Genomic DNA, 20,548 nt, shown 5'->3' with positions numbered 1-20,548 from the left:
TACTTTGGCTGTAAATTCTCCCACAGCCTTCCCATTGGTATTGGGTCAATTCTGATGGTAAGGTATATGATTAGCTATATAATTGCATGCTGGCAAGATCTAAGATTCCAGAAGGGGAGATAATGTTTTTTTCCACTAATGCCATCAAAACTAACCACAACTCCACCAGACTGATCCAGCACAACTAGATGCTGCCTGGCTACCACCACTGACTGCTCTGACAGGGATCATGGTAGAGAGTCCCGGATAGAGCTGGAGAAAAATTTAGAACAAAATTCTAACAGGAAAAAAAAAAAAAAAGACCAGACTTACTGCTCTGACAGAGACTGGAGAAACCCTGAGAGTATGGCCCCCGGACTCCCTTTTAACTCAGTACTGAAGTCACTCCTGAAGTTCATCCTTCAGCCAAAGATTAGACAGGCCCATAAAACAAAATGAGAATATATAGGCACACCAGCCCAGAGGTAAGGATGAGAAGGCAGGAGGGGACAGGAAAGCTGGTAACGGGGAACCCAAGGTCAATAAGGTGGAAGTGTGGACATGTCATGGGGGTGGCAATCAATGTCACAAAACAATATGTGTATTGTTTATTGAGAAACTAACTTGCTCTGTAAACCTTCACCTAAAAAAAAAAAAACCGGACCACAAGACCATCACACATCTTGAGCCCAGACTGCATCAAGGAGCCTCCCTCTTCCTCCCCTTCCCCTTTTCCTTACCACATAGACCCTTCCAATTTCCCAACCATGTAAGCTTCAGGCCTGTGGCCCCCTTTGTTTCCCATCACCCATGGCGTATCAAGTGGGCTCTATGGGCATAGAAGAAATCTCTGTGTCGACTCACCTGGGGTCAAAGAACATTGTGTGGGTGGGGGTTGTGGAACGGGTCCAAGATGAAATTTTACCTTTTCCTCTCCATGTCAATTATTGTGTAACTAATGAAGCTTATGAAAACATCACTGGGTATATGCCCATTATTTACTGAACTATAGCCCTGAATGAACTTACTTTTTATTTTTCATCTCCAGCTCATCACAGTATCAAATAAATTTACAACATACTCCCAAAACAATATACAAATGCAAACAAAGAATGTTTATATTATTTTAAGAGACCACCAAACTGGTGTTAAAGAGCTTGCCCAAGTCCACAAATCAGTTAAGTGGCAGAATAGAAATTTAAATCTAAGTCTGTCTCACTCAAAACTCATACTTTTCCCACAATAATAAACCATCTTCCACATTTCACTATTGATACATTTATGAGAAAATGCCACATTGGGATCTAATCTTGACTTCTTTGCATTATCTTATATAACCAATGTTGTAAGATTATATTATATAAAGAGCATCCTCTCTTATGGGCAATGTGAAATAAATTTTCCTCCTGTTTCCTCCTCTTTGGGCCTTCCACATAGCACTCTGCCAAACCACTCCTTTCTCCCAACCCACATACCTTCATACTTCAACAGTTCTAATATTGTGCTCCTCATTATTACTGACTGATCAAAGACTACAGCCTTTGGTATGGATTATACCTCAACATAAAGAAAACAAAAATCCTCACAACTGGACCAATAAGCAACATCATGATAAATGGAGAAAAGACTGTCAAGAATTTCATTTTACTTGGATCTATAATCAACACCCATGGAAGCAGCAGTCAAGAAATCAAATGATGTATTTGCATTGGGCAAATCTGCTACAAAAGACCTCCTTAAAGTGTTAAGAAGCTAAGATGTCACTTTGAGGACTAAGGTGCCCCTAACCTAAGCCACGGTGTTTTCAATCGCCTCACATGCACGCAAAAGTTGGACAATGAATAAGGAAGACCAAAGAAGAATTCATGCCTTTGAATCATGGTGTTGATGAAGAATAATAAATATACCATAGGCTGTCAGAAGAACAAATAAATCTGTCTTGGAAGAAGTACAGCCAAAATGCTCCTTAGAAGCGAAGGTGGCGAGACTTCATCTCATGTGCTTTGGACATGTTATTAGGAGGGACCAGTCCCTGGAGAAGGACATAATGCTTGGTAAAGTAGAGGGTCAGCGAAAAAGAGGAAGACCCTCAATGAGATGAACTGACACAGCGGCTGCAACAATGGGCTCAAGCACAGCAACAAACAGTCTTGAGGACGGCGTAGGACTGGGCAGTGTTTCGTTCTGTTGTACACAGGGTCGCTGTGAGTCAGAACCGGCTCAAGGGCACCTAACAACAACAAATTATTACTGGAAAATGACGAGGCCAGCATTTTTCACTACCACTTGCTTCTCTTGCCACCTGGCCACAATAATTTACATTCCTCCCCCAAAAGTTTCATCTAATTGTATCACTGCCTCGAAGTCATCATCTGCACCAGGTCGGCATGTGGGTGAGGATAGTTGGGTACAACTCCTCTCAGTATGGAGACCTATAACTAAGAAAACAAGGTCCCTGAGTGGCACAAAAGGTTTGCCTTGACTACTAATCTAAAAAAAAAAGGTTGACGATTCAAATCTACCCAGTGGCACAGCAGGACAAAGGACCTAGCGATCTGCTTCCATTAAGATTAAAGCCAAGAAAACCCCATGGAGCAGTTCTATTCTGTTAACACATGGAGTCACCATGAGTCAGAATCGACTTGACCTGACAGCGACGGAAACTAAAAACACGAGTTATTTACCCACCAATCCCCATCACCCAATATACATTAGTGTGAAAGGGATAAAATAATTATGATAGAACTCCTATAAAGAAAGGGGGAGGGGTTATGAACATAGATAACAGTCACTAGTCCAGCAGTGGAATTAAGGTCAGGAGCCATGTAAATGATTGCCTCTGCAATGTTCCACGCACTGCTGTCATTCCTGGATACTCATTACATGCGTCACATACTGCTCAGACATTAGAAGGCCGTTGTTCTAAAAGCACAGCATCAACGTCTTCTATGGATTTAAAAGACGAATGCCCACTTATATCACATCATCAAACCATAGTAAGGAATATTAAAAAATTAACTTCATAGTATACTCAAGCTTTGGTCATTTTGCTTATAAATTGGTAGAACCAGGCTACAGTCAAAATAAATCTTCATTGCGATCATTTTAAAATTACACTTTCCAAAAGCAACAATTTCATATTATGTTATGCCTCTTTTATTATAAAAATGCAACCAAACCCACTGCTGTTGGGTTTGGTTGCATAGAAAAGCAACCAAATAGAACTTAATCTTCTAATAGTTCCAATAGTTGGGATCACCTTAGTAACATCACTTATTTGACTGCTGAGCCATACCTAATTTTCCTTAGGTTATCATGTCAGTTGTAGTCTTTAATATCAAAAAATCAGTTTACTCAATTTCTACCACCTGCATCCTATTCCCTTATATAACACTTTAAATTGGCAGCACTTCACACTTCTATTTCTTTTAGTACCTAATTAAATAGCCACAGTTTAACTGAACAAGTCAAAATATGGAAAAAACAATTCTGAAGCTGTTCTGATCCCTCCCCATCTAGTTCCTGGGGATACATGGTAGGATATAAATCAGTGGTTCTCAACTGGTGGGAATCTCTGGCAATGTCTGGAGACATTTTTAACGGTTACGACTTGGGGTTGTACTGGCATCTATCGGGTAGAGGCCAACCATGCCAATTATCATCCTATAATGCACAGGGGTACCCCCCAAAACAAAGAATTATCTGGCCCCAAATGTTAGTAGTGCTGCTGTTGAGAAACCTGGGTCTAGATGGAATTCCATTATTTTCTGTAGAGTTGATATAACAAAACATACTTTATAGTACACTTAAGCTAATTACTTATTCATTCAATAAATACTTAAAAAATTAGTGAGTAATTATTACTACATGGCAGACATTGTGAAGATACAAAGACAATCACTGTCCTTAGAAATTGTGCAGGGGGAAAGCTGTTTAACAAACAACTCACAAAACCCAGGCCCTTACCAGAAAATTCAACAGTGTTATTATGTCTATTAATGGCCTCATTGAGAAAAGTGATGGGTGAAAAAATATCTAAAGGATATGCGGCCCATCTATTTATCTAGACAGCAGAAGTACTTAAATTTGGCTGGTTGCTGAAGGCTATACACTCAGGTCATGTTCTCTCAAGCCCTTGAAGAAACGCCTTCATCAAGCCCCAAGTTTGCGATGCTCTCTGCTTTCATTGAAGAACAACGTAAGAAAGTCAAGTGAAACTCTTTACTAAGTTCCCACAGCAATCTTGTACGTATGACTCAGTGCCAACTATGTGAAACCACATGGCAATTTTTTAGAAATTAAAATTGGAAAGTTTCTTCCTCTCTGATGACAACTATATATCTCTAATAACAATCATTTATCTGCTTCCCTTCACTCCAACTGCCAGCTTTCTCATAGAGCCAAATCTGAGGCTCAACTATATCAACTACATAGGCCCTTGCAGCCTATACATTTGTGTACCTCCCCATCTCCACCCCAGCTGGTCTTAACTGGTATTTTCATTTTCCCTGTTCTGGATTCTCTCGTCTTATTCATAGTTTACCATCATTTTATCTGTTCTTACCATAAGTTGTCTCAATTAATATATAAAATATGGCCAAGTATAAATAAAATTAAAAGTGAGGAAGAAAGACAAGAAAATAATCAATCTCAACAAACAATTGTAATAAGTAATTGTAATACTTAGAGATATGCATTGGCTGCTTCGACAGCTTGAAGGAGACCCCAATGAAGGCAATGAGGATCACACAAAACTTCCTGAAGGAGTTCATAACTAAGCTGAGCACTGTTACTTACATAAAAAAGATATGGGGGTGAGGAAATGTTCTAGGCAAGAAATAGAAGCAGCTGCCAATGCAGAGGTGAGAGAGAGCCTATTACATTCAGGAAATTGCAGTTCGCTTTTGCCGGAACAGAGGGTGTCTTTTGGTAGTGGTGAGACATGACACGGAAGAGGTAAGCAGAACACAGATCATAAAGGACATCAGATGCCACACTAAGGACTTCAGACTCTGGCCTAAAAAGCATGATGGGAAATATGAGAACAGTCAAGAGTTTATCTCAATAATCCAGGGTTAGAAAAAATGACCCCTATGTAAGAGAATCAGTATTCACAAATTGATTAGAAAAAACTCCAGATCCTATTCTCGCCCCATCCCCAAACCGTAATATCCGTTACCAATATTAACCATGGAAAAGTAGGGCCATTTGCCAACAGGCATAAAAGATATAAGTCAACAGTTTTTAGAAGAAAACATAAGAATCCTTATACGATCCAGCAATCCCACTCCTAGGATTATATCCTAGAGAAATAAAAGCCATCATATGAATAGACATATGCACACCCATGCTCACTGCAGCATTATTCACAATAGCAAAACGATGGAAACAACCTAGGTGTCCATCAACAGATGAATGGATAAACAAACTATGGTACATACACACAATGGAATACTACGCAATGATACAGAACAATGATGAATCTGTGAAACACCTCACAACATGGATGAATCTGGAGGGCGTTATGCTAAGTGAAATAAGTCAATTACAAAAGGACAAATACTGTATGAGACCACTATTATAAAAACTCATGAAAAGGTTTATGAACAGAAAAACAATCTTTGATGGTTACTAGGGACAGAATGGATGAGGAGGAAAAAACTCTAACTAGACAACAGGTTAAGTGGTAACTTTGGTGAAGGGTAAGACAGTACACGACACTGGAGATGGCAGTACAACTTGACTAAGGCAAGGTCATGGAAGCTTCTTAGACACATCTAAACTCCCTGAGGAACTGAATTACTGGGCTGAGGGCTGGGGACCATGTCTTGTGGGACATCTAGCTCAAGTGGCATAACACAGTTTATAAAGAAAATGTTCTACATTCTACTTTGGTGAGTAGCACCTCGGGTCTTAAAAGCTTGTGAGCGGCCATCTAAGATATGTTCGTGGGTCCCACCCCATCTGCAGCAAGAGAGAATGAAGAAAACCAAAGACACAGGGGAAGTCCGAAGGTCTAATGGACCACAACCACCACGGCCTCCAGCAGACTGGGTCCAACACAACTAGATGGTGCCTGGCTACCACCACTGACTAACAGGAATTACAATAGAGGGTCCTGAACAGAGCTGGAGAAAAATGTAGTGCAAAATTCTAACTCACAAAAAAAGACCAGACTTACTGTCTGATACAGACTGGAGAAACCCCGAAAGTATGCCCCCCAGACGCCCTTTTAACTTAGTCCTGAAGTCACTCCTGAGGTTTCCACCCCTCAGCCAAAGATTAGACATGCCCATAAAACAAAATGAGAATAAATGGGCACACCAGCTCAGGGGCAAGGATGAGAAGGCAGGACAGGACAGAACAGGAAAGCTGGTAATGGGGAACCCAAGGTCAAGACGGGAGAGTGTTGATATGTCATGGTGGTGGCGACCAATGTTACGATATGTGCATTGTTTAACGAGAAACTAATCTGCACTGTAAATCTGCATCTAAAGTACAAAAAAAACAAAAAAACAACGTTAAGAATCCTGATTCCTAGATTTCCCCGTTCTCCTTTGCATCTGATATCATATGGATTTATAAACAGCTCTAATAAGAAACATTAAGGAACTCTTGACAGCTATCCATCTTGGGACAAGCAGCCAGAATCTGCTATTATTTTATGTTTCCAATTGTTCCGATCACAGTTTCTAACACGGAAATAAAACTGCTCAGTGTCTCAGTCCTCGCCTCATTTTGTTTCACAGAGACCTGCATTTCCACGTGTTCACGGTCCAGCAGTAGTTCCGTTAAGAACAGGCAGCCACTGTCATCCTGAGCACTGAGATAGGCTTTCCACGGCTGCGCCCCGGGCCTGCTCATTGCGATGGTCTGGATGTTCACTACTTGCAGGGCCATCTGGAGGGTGTCAGGATGGACTGCTCCCTGCCAAGGCAACACTTGCTGATGAGCAACTTTGAGGCTAAGCCAAGTTTTCTCAAAACATTCAGCAGTGATCTGGTGATTGGGGACTAGTGTCAGGGCTCCAGAGTCAGGGAGTTCTTGTATCCGCTCCTTGTTCTCTTCAGGAATCAAGGGTCCTAAGAGGGTCAGAAAGCTTGTGTAAGTGAAGTTTTCAATCTATAGGAGCTACATTTTTAATTTAAATTCTTCAAAGTACACAATGTGATTTTTATCTTTGGATAAATGGCTTAAATAATGAATGACAAATATCTTTCTTGTTCACAAAGGCTCAAACGCAGGTAACAGTCTGAGATTTAGCTAGGACACTACTTTCTATTAGTCATTGCAAAAAATAAAGATTTACTATGATAAAATGTAACATAAGGGCTATTTTTACCTGATGTAGCAAAGGAGGCAGGGTTAGGAAGCTCTGGGCCATGGCGCTCTGTCCGCTGGAGTTTAGAGATGGTTGCCCAGCGGGCTTTGCCATATACTGGCACTAGTGTGTTGAAGTCTGAGGCCCAGCTATTCACAGGTCTTTCTGCCTTATCCTCCAAAAGTCCAAGAGAAGGGTCAGATTTAGGGCTGCACAGGATCTGCTTAACTTCATCAATACCGGCCAAGAGAAGGCGATAATAGAAGAGACCTCGGTCCCGTACGGCCATATCCTTTTCTTCCTCTGAGGTAAAAAAACAGGTTGAGTTAATTAAAAACAAAAACATAACAGGAAAAAAAATGGAGGGAGGAAACTAGAAAACATCCACTTTTTCTTCTCATGTCCCAGACCTGACTACCGAACAATAGAAGCTGTGAGAATTTCAATTGTGGGTTCAGGTAAGTACTATTTCCTTCTGAAGAACCTACCTATGCAGTAATATAACAAACGCCCCAGCATGTCCTGGCATTCAGCAGGTCGTGAGAGGAAAAGGCGCAGCAGCGCAGTGAGTAGCTCCATCTTCACAGCTGAAAACGTTTCTGACTTCACATTCTCTACAAAGTCCTCCAACACATAAGGAGCATTGGGAATTCTTTCCCCGTGGACCCCAAGTAGCCAAATAAGTGCCTGTTTCCCCTAGAAAATGAAGGAAGAAGAACTGGTACTCAACACTTGGCTATCCAGAACACAGGCAACAGTAGACAATTGCTGGTTTTGCTTTTTCCCTAGTGCCAGCAGAAAAGGTGTAATCTTTTATCTACTTCAGCTTGTATCAATTCACCTACTGTACCCTCTACAACAAACAGGGATGAAAATCCAAGGCACAAAAAGGAAGGAAACTAGAGACAGTTTCAAGACTCACACCTATGTTGTTAAGCTATAAGGGTTCCTCAGCTTTAGGGCCTCTGTCTCAGTTTGGAGTTTAAATGTTTCATTTCAGTGGAAGCTACTAAAATAATCTCTACAAATTACTTCATAAAACCAGTTATTAACTTAGGGAAATCTGCGAAGCTTCTTAAAAATATATGTGTCTAGGCCCCTCACCCCTGAAGATTTAAGTCAGTAGACCTGGGTGGGGTGAAGTTCAAAGCTTTATACAAATTCTGCAGGTGATTCTGAGTCTCATTCCAGCTGAAAACTCCATGGTCTAAACCTCTTACTTAAAACTGTTCAAGAAAACAACAGTATCAAAGTATGTGTAATAAAAACCATAAATAAACCCTCATTTTTTACAATTTATAACCCATTTACACCTAAAAGAGAATCTGAGACAGCAATCAACTCTGGGTGTCCACTTCAGACGCTGGGTAGAAAGAATACTGTAATTCCATTTCAGAGGGCAGGGTCTCAAGCATTTCCCCTCTGCCTAGAAGAAAAGGAGGAGTATAGTCTACCTCGCTATCTTGAATGTTCTCCTCACAGCCGGGCAGGGCCTGACACACAGCTTCGGTACACTGAGGGCACAACCAAACCAGGTCTCGGAAAGTCTGCACCACCGCTACAACACAGCCCAAAACACAAGATCACAAGGTTAGCGCCTCCATGCTGAAAGAAATTTTAAGCAATATGTACTCACATTAGATTCCTGGGTGAATTTCTGGAAAATGGGTGTTGAAGGCGTGGTCGATGATTATCTGAGAAGTGTCTAACATGGGCATTAATTTCTTGAATGAATGTTGCTCTTAATAGACTGCCGTAAGAATAAATGAGCTAATGAATGGGAAAGTACTTTGGAAAATTAAAGATGTATGCAAACATGAGGTTGTGTTGTTGTTGACTGATAACTCTGAAGACAGTATAAATGGAGCCACCAGAGCCAGGGCTAAGGTGAGGTGAGCAATATGCACAGGGTGCAAAATATAAGGAGGCAGTCAGTTGGCACCTGTGCAAACCTAAAACTGGGTGTCTCCTTAAATTTTCAATTGAGGCATCTCATCCGCCTTACTCTTGTCCCGGCCCTGGATAACATGGCCTATAGTAGACTTCCATAAAGCAAAAAAAGGGGGTACCAGTTGCCGTTGAATAAGTTCTGGCTCATGGCAACCCCATGTGTTTCAGAGTAGAACTGTGCTCCATAAGGTTTGCAATGGCTGTGATCTTTCAGAAGTAGATCACCAGGCCTTTCTTCTGAGGTGCCTCTGGGTGGATTCGAACTGCCAACTTTTCAACTGGTTAGCTGAGCACTTAACCATCTGCACCACCTAGTGACTTCTTAGAGGTAGTTATTGTTGTTGGCCGCCTTTGAGTCGATCTTGACTCATAGTGGCCCATGTGACAGAACAGAAATGCTTTGCTGTAATCTCTATGGCAGTAGATGGCCAGGTCTTTTTCCTGCAGAGCCACTGGTTGGGTTCAAACTGCCAATCTTTTGTTGGCACCACCAGGGCTCCTTGAAAAAGGAGGGGGAAACGGTAGGAAGATAACAAGCCAAGGTCATCCATTATCTACAGTACTGCTCTATAAACTTGTGGCAGTCTGTAGACTCTCTACCCTATTAGATCTTTCCTCTCCAACAGGAACAGATAATAATGCAAGGAAGACTTTTAATAAACTCTGTATGATTTATTTAACAGTAAATATTTTTTGAGCAAATACCATAGACCAGGCCCTTTACAAAAAATTCTGGAAGGGTAGCCATTACCTGTAGTGATATGCTCCTGTCGAAGGCCCAGCAACTCTGTTAGAATCTGCACACACTGATCTGTGTAGGTCCTGGCAATGCCACCTACAGAGGAACAGAATGCAGAGAGAAAGGTATCAGGTCAAACACCAGGACCTCACACTGAAATCACTTCCCACCAGCCAAAGAAAGAGGACTAGAAATATCTTAAAAAACAAACAAACAAAAAAGGTACCCCTTGCTTTTTAAAGAAGATTCTAAGTTTGCTGTAAAGGTAATTTTGTTAAAAATGATTTTATTATTATTATTTTTTTAAATTAACCACTAGAAAATCGGAAGTTCATGGAAGAAGAATTTCCCATTGAACAGAGTGGGAAACATTCAGTACAAAGGTATTTACATGGCAGCAAGACATGAGGCATGCTGCTTAGTGCAGCGAGGCCACACAGGAGCGTTCCTGCTGAGAACACCTGACAGCAGTCTGCTGACCACAGGGTTCCTACTTTCCTCTTTGCTCCCGCTTCTCTGTCCCTACAAATAACCATAGTTTATTCCAAATATGAGAGTTCCTCCGCCTTCTCTACTTGAAGCCCTCCAAAACTTAGCTCTCTGGCTAATTTCATTTTATGAATCACTCCAGCCTTAAGTTCTTGACAGAGCAGTAGGAAAATGTCTACGGATTTAAGATCTATTCTGTGTTAACCTGTACTCCACACAATACATAGCCCATGGTTGAAGCCTGATAAATGACTGGTGGTAAACTGATACCAGGCTCTGAGTCAGAAGCACTGGCTTCCAGTCCTAGTTCCAGAATTATATGATCTGTGGGCAAATTAATAATCTTTTTGTGTCTGGGTTTCTTATTTTTAACATGATGTTAATAAAATTTGTCCTCTTAACAGGGAACAAAACAGAGAATCCCTGATGGAGCAGGAAGAGAATAGTAGGATGCAGATCTTAAATTCTTGTAAAAAGACCAGGCTTAATGGTCTGACTGAGACTAGAGGGATCCTGACGGTCATGGTCCCTGGGCCCTTTGATAGTCCAAGATTGGAACCATTCCAGAAACCAACTCTACAGACAGGGATTGGCCTGGACTATAGGACAGACAACGATGCTGGTGAGGAGTGAACTTCGTGGCTCACGTAGACACATGAGATTATGTGGGCGACTCCTGCCTTGTGGCAAGATGAGAAGGAAGAGGGGGACAGGAGCTGGTTGAATGGACATGGTGAATACAGGGTAGTGAGGAGGAATGTGCTGTCTCATTAAGGGGAGAGCAGCTGGGAGTGCATGGTGGGGTCTATATGGCTTTTTGTATGAGGGACTGGCTTGATTGTAAACTTTCACCCAAAGCACAATTAATGAATTAAAAAAAAAAAGTACTATTCCCAAAGTTAATAATAATAAAAAAAAATTGTCCTTTTGCCCAACTGCCCCAAAAGACCGTGGTATGATGTACAGGGAAGCATTCTGGACGGTAGATAACAAAAGGCAATATAAATTCTAATGTTGCAGCTTAAGTTAAGCCACCAGGGCTCCTTGAAAAGAAGGTGTAAAGGTGGGGAGATAACAAGCAAGACACATGTGTTCTCTATCCTGGGAGATATGGCAAGCCCAGTCTTAAAAACAAGGCAAACTCCCTGCATCCTTGTTTGTAGCCACTGACTGAGTCTTTGGTCCAGGGTACCTTGTCTCTGAGGCAAGATTCGTTCCTTTTGCTCTCCAGAACTCCTCTGGCCACAGCTTCCTAGCTGGCTGGTCTAGGGACTCAGGAAGGAAAGGCAGTAGATACCTACCTATGGCAAAGATGGCGGCCTGTGCGAAGTCGGCAGACACGTCAGTGCAGTACCCTCGGAGCTCTTCCAGCACCTGCTGCACGTTCTCATCATTCACCAGCTCACACAGCACCTCCACCTTCTGCAGCTTGATGTAGTGGGGCTCCGAGTAGGAGCAAAAAAACTTCTTGTAGTGGCTACTAAAGTGACCTGGCAAACTATGCAAGATCTGGCGCACATGGCAGAGGGCAGCAAAACAGAGCTCGCGGCTCTCTGAGGAACAGGCAGCAAGCAAAGGTCCCTTGACTCGCACAAGCACATCCTTTTGTACATGAGGGAAGTTTTTGGCCAAGATCAGAAAGAGTTTGGTGGCCCCCATCACCACACCTGGACTACTGCTCTTGAGAAAGCTGTCCAACAGATTGAGAATGTCAAACAGCTCCTCCTCACTGCGGGGCTGGTAGCGTAGCAGAAAGTTCAGTACTTCACCCTGGCCCCACTGGTCCAGTTTTGATATTCTATACGAAAGAGGAAAAACACTATTTTAGCAACAGAATGAGGACAGTCTCCAGGCTACTGCGATGTTACCAGTTGGCTGCACATAACAAGGGAAGAATTCTTAAAAATAGGCTCTGCCAACACTCCACCCAACAGATGCGAAGTATGCTTTCTTTTCTAGTGCACATCACATATTAGGTCATAAAACAAGCCTTAGCAGAATCCAAAACATGGAAATATTAAAAAGCATCTTCTCAGACCATAAGGCCATAAAAGTAGAAATCAATAACAGAAAAACCAAGGAAAAGAAATCACATACTTGGACAGGCTTATAGAAGACATTAAGGAGGGAATAAAGAAATTCATAGAATTTAACGAGACTGGAAACACTTCCTATCAAAACCTTTGGGACACAGCGAAAGCAGTGCTCAGAGATCAATTTATATCAATAAAGGCAAACATACTTAAAGAAGAAAAAGCCAAAATCAAAGAACTGTCCCTACAACTTGAACAAATAGAAAGAGAGCAACAAAAGAAACCATCAGGGACCAAAAGAAAACAAATAATAAAAATTAGCACAGAATTATATGACTTAGAGACAGAAAAACAATTGAAAGAGTTAACAAGGCCAAAAGCTGGTTCTTTGAAAAAATTAACAAAATTGATAAACCACTGGCCAGACTGACTAAAGAAATACAGGAAAAGAAACAAATAACCTGAATAAGAAATGAGATGGGACATATCACAACAGACCCAACTGAAATTAAAAGAATCATATCAGATTTCTATGAAAAATTGTACTCTAGCAAACTTGAAAACCTAGAAGAAATGGATGAATTCCTAGAAATACACTACCTACCTAAACTAACACAAACAGAAGTAGAACTAAATAGACACATAACAAAAAAAGAGATTGAAAAGGTAATCAAAAAAACTCCCAACAAAAAAAAAAAAAGCCTTGGTCCGGATGGCTTCACTGCAGAGTTCTACCAAACTTTCAGAGAAGAGTTAACCCCATTACTACTGAAGGTATTTCAAAGCATAGAAAAAGACGGAATACTACCTAACTAATTCTATGAAGCCAGCATAACCCTGATACCAAAACCAGGTAAAGATACCGCAAAAAAAGAAAATTACAGACCTATATCTCTTATGAACATAGATGCAAAAATCCTCAACAGAATTCTAGCCAACAGAATTCAACAACATATCAAAAAAAAATAATCCACCATGACCAAGAGGGATTTATACCAGGTATGCAAGGATGGTTCAATATTAGAAAAACAGTTAATGTAATCCACCACATAAATAAAACAAAGGACAAGAACCACAGGATTTTATCAATTGATGCACAAAAGGCATTTGAGAAAGTCTAACACCCATTCGTGATAAAAACTCTCAGCAAAATAGGAATAGAAGGAAAATTCCTCAACATAATAAAGGGCATTTATACAAAGCCAACAGCCAACATCATCCTAAATGGAGAGAGCCTGAAAGCATTTCCCTTGAGAACACGAACCAGACAAGGATTCCCTTTATCACCATTCTTATTCAACATTGTGCTGGAGGTCCTAGCCACAGCAATTAGGCTGGATAAAGAAATAAAGGGCATCCAGATTGGCAAGGAAGAAGTAAAATTATCTCTATTTGCAGATGACATGACTTATACACAGAAAACCCTAAGGAATTCTCAAGAAAATTACTGAAACTAAGAGTTCGGCAGAGTATCAGGTTACAAGATAAACAGAGAAAAATCAGTTGGACTCCTCTACATCGACAAAAAGAACACCGAAGAGGAGATCACCAAATCAATACCATTCACGGTAGCCCCCAAGAAGATAAAATACTTAGGAATAAATCTTACCAAAGATGTAAAAGACCTATACAAAAAAATCTACAAGGAACTACTGCAAAAACCAAAAGGGACCTACATAAATGGAAAAACATACCTTGCTCATGGATAGGAAGACTTAATATTGTAAAAATGTCTATTCTACCAAAAGCCACCTATAGATACAATGTACTTCTGATCCAAATTCCAACAGCATTTTTTAATGAGATGGAGAAACAAATCACCAACTTCATACGGAAGGGAAAAAAGCCCAGGATAAGTAAAGCATTACTAAAAAAGAAGAACAAAGTGGGAGGACATACTCTACCTGATTTTTTATACCGCCACTGTAGTCAAAACAGCCTGGTACTGGTACAACAACAGACACATAGACCAATGGAACAGAATTGAGAATCCAAATATAAATGCATACACATATGAGCAGCTGATATTTGACAAAGGCCCAGTGTCAGTTAATTAGGGAAAAGATGGTCTTTTTAACAAATGGTGCTGGCATAACTGGATATCTATCTGCAAAAAAAATGAAACAGGACCCATACCTCACACCATGCACAAAAACTAACTCTAAATGGATCAAAGACCTAAACATAAAATCTAAAACGATAAAGATCATGGAAGAAAAAATAGGGACGTTAGGAGCCCTAATACATGGCATAAACAGAATACAAAACATTATCAAAAATGCCAAGGAGAAACCAGATAACTGGGAGCTCCTAAAAATCAAACACCTATGCTCATCTAAGGGCTTCACCAAAAGAGTAAAAAGACCACCTACAGAGTGGGAAAAAATTTTCAGCTACAACATTTCCGACCAGCGCCTGATCTCTAAAATCTACATGGCTCTGCTAAAACTCAACCACAAAAAGACAAATAACCCAATTAAAAAATGGGCAAAGGATATAACAGGCACTTCACAAAAAAAGACATTCAGGCGGCTAACAGATACATGAGGAATGCTCTCAATCATTAGCCATTAGAGAAATGCAAATCAAAACTACAATGAGATTCCATCTTACTCCAATGAGGCTGACACTAATCCCAAAAACACAAAATAATAAATGTTGGACAGGCTGTGGAGAGATTAGAACACTTACACACTGCTGGTGGGAATGTAAAATGGTACAACCACTTTGGAAATTGATTTGGCGCTTCCTTAAAAAGCTAGAAATAGAACTACCATATGACCCAGCAATCTCACTCCTCAGAATATATCCTAGCGAAATAAGAGCCTTTACACGAACAGACATATGCACGCCCATGTTTATTGCAGCACTGTTTACAACTGCAAAAAGATGGAACCAATCAAGGTGCCCATCAACGGATGAATGGATAAATTACTCACACAATGGAATACTACACATCGATAAAGAACAGTGATGAACCTGTGACACATTTCATAACATGGCGAAACCTGGAAGGCATTACACTGAGTGAAATTAGTCGGTTGCAAAAGGACAAATATTGTGTAAGACCACTATCATAAGATCTTGAGAAACAGTTTAAACTGAGAAGAACACACTCTTTTGTGGTTACGAGAAGGGGGAGGGAGGGAGGGTGGGAGAGGGGTATCTACTAAATAGACAGTAGACAAGAACTACTTTAGGTGAAGAGAAGGATAACACTTAACACAGTGGAGGTCGGCACAACTGAACTAAACCAAACCAAAGAAGTTTCCTGAATGCTTCGAAGGTCAGCGAAGCAGGGGCAGGGGTTTGGGGACCATGGTTTCAGGGGACATCTAAGTCAATTGGCATAATAAAATCTATTAAGAAAACATTCTGTATCCCACTTTGAGGAGTGGCGTCTAGGGTCTTAAATGCTACCAAGCGGCCATCTAAGATGCATCAATGAGTCTCAACCCACCTGGATCAAAGGAGAATGAAGAACACCATGAACACAAGATAATAACAAGCCCAAGAGACAGAAAGGACTACATGAACCATAGACTACATCACCCTGAAACCAGAAGAACTAGATGGTGCCTGGCCACAACCGATGACTACCCTGACAGGGAACACAACAGAGAACCCCTGAGGGAGCAGAACAGTGGGATGCAGACCCCAAATTCTCATAAAAAGACCAGACTTAATGGTATGACTGAGACTAGAAGGACCCTGGTGATCATGGCCCCCAGACCTTCTGTTGGCCCAGGACAGGAACCATCCCCAAAGCCAACTCGTCAGACATGGATTGGTCTGGACAATGGGTTGGAGAGGGATGCTGGTGAGGCGTGAGCTACTTGGTTCAGGTGGACAGTTGAGACTATGTTGGTACCTCCTGTCTGGAGAGGAGATGGGAGGGTAGAGGGGCTTAGAAGCTGGCAAAATGGTCACGAAAAGAGAGAGTAGAAGGAGGGAGCAGGCTGTCTCATGGTGGGGCGGGGGAGTAATTGGGAATATATCATAAGGTGTATGTAAGTTTTTATGTGAGAGACTGACTTGATTTGTAAACTTTCACTTAAAGCACAATAAAAATTATTATTAAAAAAAAATAAGCTCTGCCAAAAATGAATCATTCTTTTTATGTACTATTTAAAGTTTACACAAAATAGGCTTTAAATTCCAAGATGAAATGACAGTACAAATGCACACTCATCTAAGATCAAAGATGGGATCGGTATATCCTGAATCCAGATTGTCTACATTTTAAGACAGCATAAACGGCTTTAAACGGCTTAGTTTTGGGGACAAGATGATTGCAGAGGAGGGCAGAACCTTTTACCACAGTTAATGGTTATGGTTCGCTTTCTTTTCTACCTAACGGAAGTTATTCAAGACCTCTTCTTAATTCCACACATCAACAAGATCCCACCAGGATGCAGATCCCATAATAAAGGGAGCACTGAGCCATCCAAACCGATTTAAGAGATGATGGGCAATGGGCTTATTGATGACAACGCCCCCTTCCTGCTTCAGAATTTCCTCTAGCGACCTCAGGCAGTTCACAACCACAATTGGATCCTGGTCACGCAGCAAACTGTATAACTCATTTACCAGGGCACCATCTACAAAAGAGAACAGAGATCTTGTGTAAAGAAGAAAAGCTTCAGCATCACAAAGACAGAGCCAGGCAGACAAAGCTGAGCTTCTACAAACTGACACAATGACAAAATGAAAGAAACAATAAATCATCATCTCTAGCCTACATAACTAGGGCAAAGGAGCTCACTGGGCCTCGAAGAAAGGACTTCTTTAATCTCAGAAAATATCAAGTCCTGCATCTTACTCAAAAAGAAATGTATAGAAGTGGGGCCACACTATTATTTTCTACCAAAGCTACACTATCTTTTACAAAGTCATACATATAGGTGGTTCAAATGAATATTGATCACAATAGATTATACTGAAACTTACCCACTTCAGAGTCTCCTTGAAGATTATGCATCTTGGCACAGCCAAGGACTGCTACTCTCCTGACATATGAAGCCTTATCCCGTAGACCATTGAGAATAGGCTGTTGAATATATTCCTGCACACCAGGCATCCTAAACAACACATTCTGGAGTCAGCCAGATTCTGAAACACTAGTTTTAACATAACTCAACACCTATCATACTTAACAGAAGATTTAGTAAGTTTTTGAATGTGCATCTATCAATTCATAAAGAGTTAAGAGAAAGCCTCTTCCAAACTTAAAAAGCCAAAATTTGACTTTTCATTTGGAATAATGCTGCAAAGGCAGTACCAAGCCAAAAAAACCCAAACCTGTTGCCAGTTGAGTTGATTCGGACTCATAGCGGTCCTACGGGACACAGCAGAACTGTCCCACAGGGTTTCCAATGCTATAATCTTTAGGTAAGCAGACTGCCACATCTTTCTACTGTGGAGCAGCTAGAGGGTTTGAACCGCTGAGCTTTCAGTTAGCAGCTGAAGGCTTAACCACTGCACTACCAGGACTCCTTGCAAAAGCAATACAAAAGATATATACATACTCGTGTTTAGAAAATTTTAACCAAAACCAAAGACTATTTCAGTGAAAGTGAGAATGGAAAACTACCGTTAACAAAATCATATGATATAGTTCATTAAGCCAAACAATGGCAGAAAAATCTGAGTTTAGGGTACAATAGTGTTTTCCCCAGTACTAAAGAGATCAAATAAATTGGACTCATTAACCATTTGTCCCATGTCCTACTGAATTCATCAGCCGTTGAGAAAGGGGCAAGGGAAGAGGATACTCACCTAAGGCTACACATGCTCCGTAGTGCCAGCCCTCGGACCATTGGGTTGGGGTCCGAGCAGTCTTTGCACAGTGTATTGATGGCAAGGAGAGCCAGATCTGGTTTCAGGGGGGCATATGTGCACATGTACAAATAAACCAACTTCTTCTGAACAGTATCTACAGTGGCACTGGCCTTCACCATTTCCATGAAAACACTGGACATGTCCAATCCCTGAGTCATGTGCCTGAAACCAAGACACATGGCAGGAAGAAGTAAAATATAAAATCCCCGACCTACACAGAGGGAGTTGTACTTATGCATGCCTCGGTTATCCAACCAGATTGTGATCTGTTAGAGGGAAGCAACTAGGAGTAACCTCGTCTATTATACTTCACAGCATGGGCCTACAATAAACATTGTTTTTCCATTCATATTCAACAAACACTTATTGAACCCCTGTACATTCCAGTGAAATTGAGCTTTTACATTCCAGGGATATGCTCTGGGGACATAATCTTGAAGAAGGGATGGTTTCAGACCTCTAGGAGCACAATAGTAAGAAGCCAGGCAAGACCATCCCTAATTACAGTACAATATAATAAAGTATTATAATAGGAGTAATGTACAAGGTGCAAGGGGAATCCAGAAGATTGATACTGCCAGGAAGCCAACAGAAGTTTTCTTCACAGAGGAAATAACTTTAGCTTAATGAGCAGGAGCTCACTAGGCAGACATGGTAAGAGAGATAATGATACATGCTATAAGGCATGTAGACATGAGCAAGAATGGCATACTTTTGAGGGTCTATACACAGGTAGTTGAATTAGGTTGGGTGTTCCTTGGATGCTATGGTAAGAAGCTTGGATTTTATTCTGTCCATTCACTGTTTCTCAAATTGTTGTCTCCTATCAGAATCAACTGGGATGTTTGTTAAAAATGTAGATTACTGGGTTCCACGAGCATTTTTAAAAAAGCATCCCAAAGGACTTATTGTACATTCTAAAGTTTGAGAACCACAACTCTAGGCGATAAAGTATTTAGGTTTGCATACAGAGAAAATTATTCTGACTGTAATGAGAAGGCAAAGTGACCTTGGTAAGGAAGACCTCAACCAGAATAGCAGTGCCAATTAAAAAAGAAACTATAAATGCATACCATCTGACATGAGAAGGCAAGAACCAAGTGTCATCAAAGCTGACTCCCAAGTTTCTTTATGGCTTGATTGGCTTGGTGGAGACATTCAAGACAAATGTAAGCAGAAGAGTAGGTTTGGGAAGGAGGGAAGGATGTAAGCACTATTTTGCACACGTGTTTGATGAGGTATCCAAATGGAAATGCCAAGCAGGTAGTAGAATACGCAGGTATAAAGCTAAGAAATGAGGTCTAGACTAGACATATTATAAATCCAGACACCTTTAGTATGTGTAATTGGTGAAGCCTGTGATTTGAAAAGGAAACCCTGGTGGCATAGTAAAAGAAGTCCCACAAAGGCGACCGCGATGGTACCGCAAACAAACAAAATGAAAAATCAAGTCATAAAACTACCTTGTATGTAAGTTCATTGACTCATTCTGAGTGGCCCAGGATAGACAGCCCTGATGGGGACTGCAGTGGGGGAGCTAGGAGGCTAAGGGAGTCAAGCGATACCTAATCACTCGCTGGATGACATTCCGGTAACGCAGCCTATCAGCCTGAATGTGAGGGTTACACATAGCCTTCTTCAGCTCCTTTACCACGTCCTCCGAGCCAAGGTAAGGCATCTTCTCGAACAGTCACGGGGTAGTTCCCACAAATCCTACCCAGGTAACTCGTGCTCCTGGCCCTTGATGTGGGCACCTGCGTAAAAAAAAGTCAGTCAGCGAAGAAACTGAAGGCGTGACGCCGCCCGAACCTTGGCTACCCCAGGTCCCGAACCCTGGTTCTCGGCCATTCAACCCTCTTCCCTCCCCGGAAAGCCACACTCCAGGCCTTTCAGGCCCTTCCCCCGACCTCCAAGCTAGTCCGCTCCGCCCATACATCTCTGAACCCGCAAAGACGGCCTTTGGGCCCTCCGCCCGATTTCCAACCCCACCGCCGACCGCCCGGAGAGCCTCCTCCCCAGCTCCAGCCTTTCTTGCGCCCACGCGTGGTTGTCGTTACCGATGGGCCCAAGCAGGCTTTTCCGGAAGTCCCGCCCCTTAGCCGAGCGACTACACACAGCAGCTGCCATTCACCCTCTCCCTGCGAGCAGGGAGCTGAGCCTACACCCCGACCTCAGGGCGCCCTTCCCCCAACCTTT

General features: G+C 41.6%; 1 protein-coding gene across 5 annotated transcripts; it reads right to left on the bottom strand.

The window, feature by feature from the left end:
- Positions 1 to 1,089: 1,089 nt before the first annotated feature.
- AP4B1 (adaptor related protein complex 4 subunit beta 1) lies at positions 1,090 to 20,542 on the bottom strand. Of its 5 annotated transcripts, none has more exons than XM_049880028.1 (11): positions 20,349 to 20,542; positions 19,918 to 20,106; positions 18,290 to 18,514; positions 17,462 to 17,592; positions 16,965 to 17,112; positions 11,780 to 12,276; positions 10,002 to 10,085; positions 8,755 to 8,858; positions 7,789 to 7,996; positions 7,322 to 7,603; positions 1,090 to 7,061 (listed from the first exon to the last, which is right to left on the bottom strand). In XM_049880028.1, the coding sequence occupies exons 2-11, from the start codon at positions 20,028 to 20,030 to the stop codon at positions 6,637 to 6,639; spliced, it is 2,217 nt and encodes a 738-aa protein (XP_049735985.1). In that variant the 5' UTR covers positions 20,031 to 20,106; positions 20,349 to 20,542; the 3' UTR covers positions 1,090 to 6,636. The 5 variants fall into 5 exon arrangements, with proteins under 5 accessions (XP_049735985.1, XP_049735982.1, XP_049735983.1 ...); XM_049880025.1 differs by having other exon boundaries at positions 20,379 to 20,542; XM_049880026.1 differs by having other exon boundaries at positions 20,410 to 20,542.
- Positions 20,543 to 20,548: the final 6 nt, after the last annotated feature.

The sequence above is a fragment of the Elephas maximus genome, chromosome 3, assembly GCF_024166365.1.
Source record: "Elephas maximus indicus isolate mEleMax1 chromosome 3, mEleMax1 primary haplotype, whole genome shotgun sequence".
Classification (NCBI taxonomy): Eukaryota; Metazoa; Chordata; class Mammalia; order Proboscidea; family Elephantidae; genus Elephas; species Elephas maximus.
Note: the sequence above shows the minus strand (reverse complement) of the source record. Positions and strands in the feature narration are given on the sequence as shown.

Bases quoted from the DNA above. Each gene is read 5' to 3' on its own strand.
- AP4B1 (XM_049880028.1), bottom strand. From the start codon at position 20,030: ATGCCTTACCTTGGCTCGGAGGACGTGGTAAAGGAGCTGAAGAAGGCT. The intron at 18,515-19,917 runs GTATCGCTTGAC...TCTTGGTTTCAG, and splicing joins GTCATCCAGCGAGTGATTAG to GCACATGACTCAGGGATTGG. The intron at 17,593-18,289 runs GTGAGTATCCTC...TGTGTTGTTTAG, and splicing joins CGGAGCATGTGTAGCCTTAG to GATGCCTGGTGTGCAGGAAT.